Below are 11,576 nucleotides of genomic sequence, written 5' to 3'. Positions count from 1 at the left end.
AAAAAAAAAAAAAAAAAAAAAAAGTAAGCAATTTGAGGTAGCTAGTTGTATAATGTGGATACTATCTCACATCACGAAAACACAAGCTACTGTATTATTCTATTTATATGAAAAGTCAAACACATTCTATTTATACAATGGCAAGTCTTCTAAAACTGTATCCAAATATCCTGCATTGACAAGGGAGGCCCGATATTCAACAATTCTCTGTTTTGAGTAATATGTGACACAAAGATGAAATTAGAGATGGATTCTTGAAGCATTTTAGAAAAGAAATACAAAAAAAAACAGTTTTAACTTACAATGCAAAAGCTCTGCAAGAAAGATGGACAATGTTGCAGCACGTACTGACGCTCCATCCGTAGTACTGATGATGTCAAACAACTCCCTGCGTTGAGGGTGTACAACGAATATCATCAGCTAGTTGTATAATATGAACCAATTCTTTGTATTTTTGTTTTTCTTTTGCTTTAAGTTGCTTAATTTGCTCCAAAAATTCTTCATGGTGCTTATTATGACTAGTCATGTTTTGTTATGGATTGGATTCCTAAAACCATCATCTGCCTCATCCAAATATTCATGAAACAAAAAATTCACATCAATTACTTCAAATCATTAACTCATAATAGGTAACTATGTTTCAAAAAAGAAAAAAATGACATGAGTTAGAGCATTCGCACAACAATAATAAATAAATTAGAGCACCATTTACTTAAGTAAAGCTTAAAATAAATAAAAATGTATTTTGGTAAATTTTTATCTTAAAAATTGAGTGTTTTGTAAAATTTGGTATATTTATAAAAATCTCTCCCTATATTTAAAATTTAAAGTACAAAATGAAATGGTTAAATAAAATTTACAAAATAAACTTAGCACTAGCACAACAAACTGTTTGATTCTAAAAGAAAAGTATTTAAATCGATAGTGGTATTTTTTACAAACACTTATGAATTGATTCTTTTGAAAACTGTAAATATAAATTAAATTTTTACAACTGGTGAGAATCCACTAAATCCGTGAAAATTGTTTAATTTGATTTCGTTTTGATGGAAATTTTATGGTACTTCTGAATTTTCAATGTAATAATCTAAAAAATATAATGAGTGGCCACCACCCATAGGACATAGCACTATATTTGTACTTTGTAGTATGAATGGTTTAAATGTGGTTTGGATTTCGGTTCGATTTCAAATTTTAGTAATAAACATATAAATGTCCTTAATTTTTCAAGATAAATTAATTTAAAATTGGTGTTCTTATTTCGTTGGATTGATGATTACGATTCGTATTCGATTTCTCATACAAAAGTTGCATTCAGTTAAACAACTTAAAAGTTAAAACTGTATTGCGATGTTCAATTCGATTTCTAATAAGTCGAAAAATTCATTCGGTTGGGATCAGGTCGGTTTATTACTTTATTTTAAACAACCCCTTTTTAATCTACAAATGGGCTATAGACTGATCAGTAAAGGTTTAAGTGGGCTTTAATTGAAAGCCCATACCCGACCATGGCGAAGCGCCGATAAAAAACGCCAACTCCGACTAAGAAATACAGAGAAGACGAAGAAGACGAAGAGGAAGAAGAGTTCTGAGTGAGTTAAAAAGCTATCATGTCAACGAACACTGAATCTTCTTCTTCACTTCCTACTCAAAGGTATAAGCTTTGTGGTACTCTCTGTGGTCTCTTTTATATTCTTCGATCAAACTCTTGCTTCGATCTCGTTTTACTATGGCTTTTTCCTGCTTCGGTCATTGTAAAGTCCTGAACTTTTCTGTTAACAATGAACCGAATTCATTAGTGTTCTTTGCTCTGCTGACTTACAGATATTGAGATCGATTTATTTGGTTATGTCTGTCTCAAACTCCAATCTTGATGTGATTATGATCTTGATGTGTTCTCCATGTCTTGGTTTCAATCTCTTTGCTTTACATGATGATCTAAGATATCTTGGATCAGTTTTATCAGTTCTTGTTCAATAAACTAGTGATACACATTGGCTCTATAGAGCATTCTTTACAATCTGTCAACTTCAGTTTTGTAATTTTGTGTTCCATGTGACTCATCCTACCTCATTTGCACGTTTTCTTTTGTAAAGTTGTTCTGTGGTCCTTTCTTTGCCTCATTTTGGTTTTGTGGCCGTGGTCAATTTATAAATAAAGTTCTTCTTTTTATTGTGTGTGTGTGTGGTCTTTAGTTTGATTTAGCATCATTCTCAGAGCACATTGATTTGAATATGATACTATGTTGCGGCTTTGTTTCGATTGGTTTTGATCTTTTGTGTTTTTGCTTTGACAGGTTGTTAGGTAAAGTGGCATTGATCACTGGAGGAGCCACTGGGATAGGAGAGAGCATTGCTCGTCTGTTCCACAAGCACGGCGCTAAAGTCTGCATTGTTGATTTGCAAGATGATCTTGGAGGTGAGGTATGTAAAACTTTGCTTAGTGGTGAGCGAGGGAAGGAGACAGCTTGTTTCATCCATGGTGATGTTAGCAAAGAAGGCGACATTAGCAATGCGGTTGACTTTGCAGTCAAGCAATTCGGAACGCTTGACATACTTATCAACAATGCAGGCTTATGCGGAGCACCATGCTCTGATATCCGTAACAGTAGTTTGGCTGAATTTGAGAAGATCTTTGATGTGAACGTGAAAGGAGCTTTTCTCGGGATGAAACATGCAGCTCGTGTAATGATCCCTGAGAAGAAAGGCTCTATAGTTTCCTTATGTAGTGTGGGAGGTGTGGTGGGAGGTGTTGGTCCGCATGCTTATGTTGGTTCCAAGCACGCTGTTCTAGGCTTGACTAGGAGTGTTGCAGCCGAGCTTGGACAGCACGGGATACGTGTGAACTGTGTTTCGCCTTATGCGGTTGCAACCGAACTTGCCATGGCTCATTTGCCAAAGGAAGAAAGAACGGAAGATGCATTTGTTGGTTTCAGGAATTTTGCGGCTTCGAACGCTAATCTAAAAGGAGTCGAACTGACGGTTGATGATGTAGCCAACGCTGTTCTGTTTCTGGCGAGCGATGAAGCGCGGTACATAAGCGGAGATAACCTGATGATTGATGGAGGATTCACTGCCACTAACCACTCTTTTAGAGTCTTCAGGTGATGATACATTTTGCTAATGGATGTTGTTGAATTGTTTCATGTCTCTTAAATAATTTAACTGTGGAGCTTATTGTGGTTTTAAAGTGTTACTTTTAGCATTAGCTGAGAGATTTGTACAAACATATTTGTTTGATGTGTTACAATTTCTTTTTGATAATGCTGTTTACTAAACAACGATTTAGTGAAACCAAACATAATCTCTTGTGCTCTCCAGATCAAGTGCTACAAATGTGAACCAGTCTGATCATTAGCGTATAGGAATGTAATAATTTGATTATTGGTTAATTCTAATATCTTACTTGCATTACAAATTACATTAAAAATCCGATATTGGATTGGGCACAAGGGCGCCTTGTTCTTCCGGCTCTCCCCTCTGCTTTCGTTTTGACTTTTGACTGAAGCAAAAAGAGAAAAAAAAAATATATACATATCCAAACTATAGTGAAACTTTGAGGTTTGAGACAAACTTAGCCTAGAATCGAACTATCAACGTTTAGAAGTCACAAACAAACCTAAAATCACGAGCAATTGATAACTATTGTGAGTTGTCTAAACGACTAAAATGTACATTTGATTTATATTCAAAAACAAAAACCGCATTCTTGTTGGTGTGAACAAGACTTTAATGTTCATATTCTTTACCATGTAAATCTTGTTTTTGTTCCGAATAAAATACCAAATAACAAAAACAAAAGATATATATTTTTTTAAAAAACCAACATGTATTATTCTTTCATCCTCTATATAAATTTTTGTATATCACAAAAGTAATCATTTATTAGTAGAGAAAAAACTCTTGAGTTAACCAAAAAAAAAACAATACATGTTGTTTTTGCGTAATAGTATGGGTCTTCAATTATTTATGAAATCAGCCCAGATCACGAGATAACCCTAGGTTTTTTTCTTACTTCCAAAATAAAATATTTATTACATAAAGAAAAAAAAATTGTTTAATAGGTCTCTCTCTCTTTTTGCTTTGGATTTTTTGATTGACTGAGTTTTTTCACCTATAATGTTTTGATTGAATCTCATGAAATAAGTAGTTGTGATGCATAAAAAATTGGAGGATTAACTTTTGAGACTTCTTCATTTTGGTATGCACAATATTTACAATTCTTCTTCTTTTCTCATTAGTTCATCGTAGTTAGTATAGATCTTTAGAAATACCATCCAATTGAGAAATTTTAATTATCAAAATACATGAATTCTATAGAATTTTTTTTTTATTTCTTTAAATTTCACAACTACTACCTCCAATTGCTATAAAAAAAATATGTGATAAAAGGCTGAGAGAAGAATGGGAGACCAGTTAATATACCTGCACAGTGAGTACTCTTTTAACTCCTTTTGATACATCTTGAGAGAAGAATGGACTACGCTCAGACTTTTTTTTTTAAAAATCATTTACATCTTTATGGTATTTGTTTGATTTTAGAAACCTTATTTTTTTGGTAGGGAGATTTAGAGCGATTTTAGAAAACTCATGGATACAATATTTTCTATTTGATGCGAATAAAATTAATTGATTTGGTCAATTTACCATATTTTACTTATTGAGTTTTGTGTAATTTTGTAGGGATTAACATTGCAAAGAAAAATTTAAATAAGCATAAGTATAAAGATAAAACACAAAATATACTTCAAAAATATTAATAGAGATATTATAAATATTAAAAAATGTTTTAATTATTTTTGTATTTATAAATATTCTATTTCCTTAATAAATAATTTATATGTCTGTTCAGATAATTTTTTTTGTGTGGCCAAAAGTGGAAATTTTGTTCAATTGAAAACTTTGATGTAACTTGATTCCAGGCATGCCTCCTTGAATCATTTTAGAGAAAAACTAACCCATAAATTTTTCTTTGGCTAGAGACTAGAGAGTATAAAACTGTAAATCATTTACATGATAAATGTTTCATGTTCAAAAACCAAATCGTGGAAAATAAACTTTAATGTCTTTACACTTTAAATCTTGTTTTAGTTCCGAATAAAATACCAAATAACAAAAACAAAAGATTAAAAAAACACAAATTATGATATGTATAACATGTGTTATTCCATCTTCTATATAAAATATTGTATATCACAATTGACAATAGTAATATCATTTAGATGAGAAAAAAATGTGAGATAACCATAATAAATAAAAACGAACATGATATGTAAAGAGATTATCAAAAAAGAAAACAACAGAGAACGAAATCACATTTACGAACCATAACATGTATAATTCTATTTTCTCTATTAAGAAAAGAAAAAGAAAAAATCATATATCCCAAAACAAATAGTGATTTGCAAAGATAAACTTTGGCTAAACAAAGATCATTTGGAAGATTAGAAGATCTTCTAATTGGATTCTAATTTATAAAAAAATTTGAAGACTTCAACAAAATCATCAAAAGTAAATAGATTTTTAAGGATTGTTAGAAAGTATTCTATAGTTTTGTTGATTAGTTTTCTTAAATCTTGTAAAAGTAATCCAAACAATCTCTGTATTTTTGCGATACTTTCCAAGATTTCATTTTGTAAAAAAAAATGTAAAATCATTAACCAATAACATAATAATTAAATTCATTAACAAATTCATTAGATTTTTTTTGTTTTAATTGAATAGCACAAAATTTTTATTGATTTTATAAAATTCTGAATCCAATAACCTAAATTTATTTAGATTTTAAATGACTTTTTACAAATCACAAACTAATAACTCCACTTAGATAAATCAGAAAGATAAAAACCGAATAAAATACCAAATAAGTATGATTTACAAGGAGATAACCCAAAAAAAATACCGAAGTAAAAAAAATCAATTTACCGCATACAGTATCTTGTTGCTCTCTAAAATCAAATGCTTGTAAAACCAACATTTTTTCTTCGTCTAAGAATATAATATTTTAAATATTAGTTGACTAATCTCTATTAGCATTACAAAATTACATTAAAAAAAAAAGATCTGAAATTCTGAATACAAAAAGAATATCATAATGATGATGTCTCTTGAATTAGACAGGACTACAACTTTGACGAGATATTGTCTGATTAACTGTATTTACTTCAATCCCACATGCCACTTTTGCCTGTTTAATCAGAATAATTAATCTGATAAGTATGAAATTGTATCCAATTGTATCACATCTACAACTAATTACTGATTATCCATAAAGTCTAATTAACAATGATGAGAATTTATAAATCAAAGAATTAATAATTTGCGTAAAAATCGAGAGTTCCTTACCTTTAAAGGGAAACGGAAGAACCAAACGCCAAGTTTTCCGTTAGTCTCTGTAACGGTGTCAAACTCAACGAAGCCTTTAGCCAAATCGTGAATCAAGTGAATAACGTCAGGAAACACCGTGACGCCGTCAAGCTCCGCCTCCGCGTCAAGGTAAGAAGTACCAAAAGCCGTCACGTGCCCGCCATCGGAGCTCACGTGACCTAACGTCTTCCCTCTGTAGTCAACGGCGACGTCAAGGTCCGTGAAGTCGAAAGAGTACACGTCAGCGTTGGATACCTTAAGCGTGACGAGCACCGTCATGTCTATAGACGGAACCGGACGGCGGTGAACACGCACGTGGGAGATTTTGACGCGTTCGATCTTGATGCGTGGATCGGACGGCCAGAAGATGTAGATGAGGATCGAGGCGAAAGAGATGAGAAATACAGAGATGACGAAACGGCGTCGTGAGGTAGAAGAAAGATATGATGATGAGATCAGAACGGTGTCGTTTGGATCGTGACTTGATGTTGAAGGTAAAGGTTTATAGTCCGGTAATGACGGAGTTGCTTTAGGGTCTTCTTCTCCGGCCATAGCTCATGAGAGAGGAGATGTTTGGTAACTGGTACAATCGATAAATATATATATTTGTGATGATGTGATGTTATTTTATTTTGTTATTAGTTAAGTGAATTATTGAAGACTTTATTATTAAATGATTTAATTTTATAAATGTTTCTAGTTTGTCTCATCTGTAGGTAGAGATTAGAAGGTTGTACTACACTTTGTTTTAATAAGAACACTCAACTCCCAAACGACTAGCACCATACCCAAGTCCCAAAACCGGTTTAAATCCCTCTTACCGGTTATAAATCGAAAGGCTATATGTGCTAATAAGAGTCTTTATGGGTTTTTACCAATATTTAAAAGTTAAATTTGCAAATTCAAAAGTTTAGAAATTCAAGATAGTTCTTAATTTTTACTTTCTCCAATGGTTGATGAAGTTCTTGAAAATACAAATTTTTGAAAATGTAAAATGTATATAGCAAAATGTATGTACACAATTAAACAAGTTGGTTCACCAAGTATTGTCGTCTTTTCTATACTCAACATGAATAACCGACCAACACAAAAACTTTGTCTTCTTCATCGCCATACTGTTGCATGAAGCTCATATTAATCAACTTCATAAACCAAATGATTTGTCCCTTTTAACCATGTCTCCCTCTCTATCTTACAAAAAGCCCGATCCTTCTTTGTCAATAATGACCAACAGAGCAGAAGCACCATCTGCCTCATCAGTGACCTTGAGGACTTGTAGTTTAGGAGAATGTTCGAGCATGAGCGTAACTAAGTAGATTCCACCTGATAGGTCCCAATCAGAGAGTAAAACACAAGACACAAGGTTTTTTAGTTAAAACTACCTCTTTTTTATAACTTTTCTGGGTTTTATAGAGAATAGAACTATTGAGTTCTAGAGGTTGAAGAAGAGATAACACCAAATCCTAGAAAGCCAAAACGTGATATGATAAAGCCAAAACGTGATATGACTTAGCCTTATCACATGAAAATAATAAAACACAAAAACCAAAAACCAAAACTGTGAAACTCGCCGACCCGCTAATCCTCGTAACATGGGTTTGGTCGCTTCATACGAACGGGCCTACGAACAGGTATTTGAGGCCCATCAATACCCTCCTCTCCAACTCGAACCTTGTCCTCAAGGTTTGTGTTGAACCCCGGAAAGCTAGCGACCACCTGACCTTCTTCCTCCCACGTCGCATCGGCATCCGACAGCCCTCGCCATTTGACCAAAACTTCAGACTGCACCTTGCTCCCCAATTCTACGTCACGCCGACGTAGTACGACCTCCGGTTGCAGATGCAGATACCCGCTTTCCTGCAGAGGCGGTAAATCACCCCGAGCCGATGAGGATCCAATGTACGGCTTCAGCAGAGACACATGGAAGACGGGATGGATTCGTGACCCTGGTGGCAACGCGAGACGATACGCCACCACCCCCACCTTAGCTTCCACCTGAAATGGTCCGAAAAAATTATGAGCCAACTTCTGAGAAGTACGGCGAAGAACAGAACGTTGGCGGTAGGACTGTAGGCGAAGGTAGACCCAACTGCCACACTCTAGACTGACGTCCCGACGCTTTGCATCCGCTAACTGTTTCGCACGGTTGTTAGCGCGGTGGAGATGCAGCTTCAACTCAGCTAATAACTCATCCCGGGACGCCAATTGTTCATCAACCTCAGTGAGAGTGGAAGATCACACCTCATACCAAGGAACAACCGGTGGAGCCCGACCATACAGCGCTTGGAATGGAGTCATTCCCGTGGAGGAGTGGTAAGTGGTATTATACCAAAACTCTGCCCACGGAAGAAGCGCGCTCCACTGAGAAGGTCGGTGCTGCACAAAACAGCGAAGAAACTGCTCAATGCATCGGTTGACCATCTCCGTTTGGCTGTCAGACTGCGGATGATACGCCAAAGACATACGCAACTGAGTCCCATCCAACTTCCAGAATTCCCGCCAAAACAGGCTAACAAATATGGGGTCACGGTCACTCACAATGGATCGCGGCATTCCATGAAGTCGGATGATAGCGTCCACGAATTTAGTCGCCATAGTCTTCGCGGTGTAAGGATGAGACAACGGAACCAAATGCGCCGACTTGGTGAGCCTATCAACCACGACCATGATAGAAGTGTAGCTCGCTGACTTAGGTAACCCATCCACGAAATCCATGCTCACATCCTCCCAAACCTGATCAGGAACAGGCAGTGGCTGTAGTAAACCAGCTGGTGCAAGAGACGAAGACTTCGCCCGTTGACATGTATCACACTCAGCCACGAGCTGCTTGACGATACGGTGCATAGCAGGCCAGTAAAACTGTCGTGCTAACCGTCGGTACGTTCGAAGGACACCCGAGTGACCTCCCATAGGCGTGTCGTGATGTTCCCGAAGCAACTGTGCAACCAGAGGAGACGTGGGCGGCACCACCACCCGATTCTTATAGCAAACGAGGTCATTACGCCATGAGTAGGGGTTTCCCGGATTCACAGTAGCCAGCTTACCTACACGCTGCATGTACTCATCCGACACCGCTAGTTGCCGTATGTCGTCCCACAGTGTTGTTTGCTGGACGAACACCGCATTGAGTACAGGGCTTCCCACCACACGAGACAACGCATCTGCCGCAGCATTGGTCCGACCCGGACGATACGTGATTTCATAGTCATACCCGACTAACTTACCCATCCATTTTTGTTGTTCGGGAGTCAGGATCCGTTGCTCCAATAGGTGCGGCAAACTACACTGGTCCGTCTGTATCACAAACCGACGTCCCAACAAATATGGCCGCCAAGTCCGGATTGCTATGATAATGGCCAGCATCTCCCTTGCATAAGTTGATCACAAATGCTTAGCCACACCCAACGATCTGCCCATGAATGCAATAGGACGGTCATTCTGAGACAGCACCGCCCCAATTCCCTCACCCGATGCATCAGTTTGGATAACAAAGGGAATCGCAAAATCAGGTAAAGCCAATGTTGGAGTGGTAGTGAGTGCCGTTTTGAGGGCAGCAAATGCCTCCTCGGCCTCCGGTCCCCAAGTGAAACCACCCTTGCGAAGCCGATTCGTCAGAGGCCTAGCGATCAGACCGTAGTCCTTCACAAACTTACGGTAGTACCCTGTCAATCCTAGGAACCCACGTAGCTCTGTGATAGTGGTGGGTACCGGCCAATCAAGCATCGCCTGAATCTTAGTTTGGTCGACTTTGACACCCTCATCCGAGATGATATGCCCCAAGTACTCCAACTCTCTCTGCCCAAAGTCACACTTCTTAAACTTGACAGCGAGCTTATGCTGACGTAAAACCGCAAAGACACGCTCAACATGCTCCAAATGCTCTACCCACGTTGCACTATACACCAATATATCGTCCAAAAAGACCAGCACAAACTGTTGCAAGAAGGGTCGAAAAATCTCATTCATGAGCGCCTGGAATGTAGAGGGAGCATTGCAAAGCCCAAACGGCATAACCAAGTACTCATAATGGCTGTTATGGGTGTGGAACACCATTTTTGGCACATCGTCCTCATGCATGCGGACTTGGTGGTAACCCGCGGTCAAGTCCAACTTAGTAAAAAATGACGCTCCATGTAACTCATCTAACATATCATCCACCGTCGGAATTGGAAACCTGTCTCTGATAGTGGCGAGATTGAGTGCCCGATAGTCGGTGCAAAACCTCCAGGAGCCATCCTTCTTTTTAACCAACAAGACCGGAGACGAGAACGGACTTGAACTTGACCTGATGATCCCCGAATGTAACATGTCCGCAACTTGCTTCTCGATTTCATCTTTTTGGAAGTGGGCATACCGGTAGGGACGCACATTGATAGGGTCTGTGCCTTCTTTCAAGGGTATTCGATGCTCAATCATCCTTTTGGGAGGCAGCTCAGTGGGTGGTTGGAAGAGATCTTCATACTGACGTAGGAGTGGTCGCATGTCATGATGGATCCGGTCTTCCTTATTCACGGTTTCACCAACGTGAATCGCGAACATGGTACCACCATGACGGGCTTCCTTATCCATTTCACCGGTCCGGCCTCCTGCAGTTTCGTCTGATGGCCCGAGAGTTTATGGATCTCGCCAGCCCAGGTAAACTCAAAAGTTTGGGCTTTCCAATCACATGTAATTGGACCTAGGGAACTAAGCCATTGCACACCCAAAACGACATCCAATCCAACCAATGGCAACGCGTACAAGGTAATTGCAAACAACACACCTCCTACACTGACCATAACCTTCTCCAACTTTCCCCGACACTGCAACGGCTTACCATCTGCCACCTTAACTGCAAAGGGTTTTACCGGCGTAAGGGGAATCTTCAGCTCCTGTACTGCCTTCAAACATATGAAGTTGTGGGTGGACCCACTGTCGACCAACGCTGTTAGTTGGTGCTTCCCGATTCGTGCCTGGAGCCGCAGCGTTTGAGGCGCATCCCAACCGGTTAACGCATACACGGTGATTTCCGGTTTCTATACTTGATCAACCTCAGCTCCTGCATCCTCATCCTCCTCATCGTCTTCGCCCTCCATGACAAAGAGTTGAGGCTGCTTACATTTGTGTCCAGGAATGAATTTCTCATCACAGCTGAAACACAACCCTAGACTCCGCTTACGTTTTAGCTCTTTCGAGCTGAGTTTTCGTGGAGTTCGCGAGTTGGTTTCCTTA

At 38.3% G+C, this 11,576-nt stretch overlaps 2 protein-coding genes across 2 annotated transcripts; one reads left to right on the top strand and one right to left on the bottom strand.

Moving 5' to 3' along the window:
- On the top strand, window positions 1,518-3,263 carry LOC104758555 (xanthoxin dehydrogenase). The gene is made up of 2 exons (XM_010481440.2): window positions 1,518-1,654; window positions 2,297-3,263. Exons 1-2 carry the CDS (start codon window positions 1,611-1,613, stop codon window positions 3,105-3,107), a joined length of 855 nt encoding a protein of 284 aa, XP_010479742.1. The 5' UTR covers window positions 1,518-1,610; the 3' UTR covers window positions 3,108-3,263.
- LOC104758554 lies at window positions 6,015-7,118 on the bottom strand. Its single transcript, XM_010481439.2, has 2 exons — window positions 6,345-7,118; window positions 6,015-6,186 (listed from the first exon to the last, which is right to left on the bottom strand). The coding sequence occupies exons 1-2, from the start codon at window positions 6,915-6,917 to the stop codon at window positions 6,112-6,114; spliced, it is 648 nt and encodes a 215-aa protein (XP_010479741.1). The 5' UTR covers window positions 6,918-7,118; the 3' UTR covers window positions 6,015-6,111.

This window comes from Camelina sativa, chromosome 17, assembly GCF_000633955.1.
Source record: "Camelina sativa cultivar DH55 chromosome 17, Cs, whole genome shotgun sequence".
NCBI lineage: Eukaryota > Viridiplantae > Streptophyta > Magnoliopsida > Brassicales > Brassicaceae > Camelina > Camelina sativa.
The sequence above is the reverse complement of the archived record's forward strand: the minus strand, read 5'-3'. Positions and strand labels throughout refer to the sequence as shown.

Excerpts from the sequence above, each read along its gene's own strand:
- LOC104758555 (XM_010481440.2), top strand. The coding sequence starts at position 1,611 with ATGTCAACGAACACTGAATCTTCTTCTTCACTTCCTACTCAAAG. Across the intron at positions 1,655-2,296 it reads TCTTCACTTCCTACTCAAAG|GTTGTTAGGTAAAGTGGCAT; the intron begins GTATAAGCTTTG and ends TTGCTTTGACAG.
- LOC104758554 (XM_010481439.2), bottom strand. The coding sequence starts at position 6,917 with ATGGCCGGAGAAGAAGACCCTAAAGCAACTCCGTCATTACCGGACTAT. Across the intron at positions 6,187-6,344 it reads TCTTCCGTTTCCCTTTAAAG|GCAAAAGTGGCATGTGGGAT; the intron begins GTAAGGAACTCT and ends CTGATTAAACAG.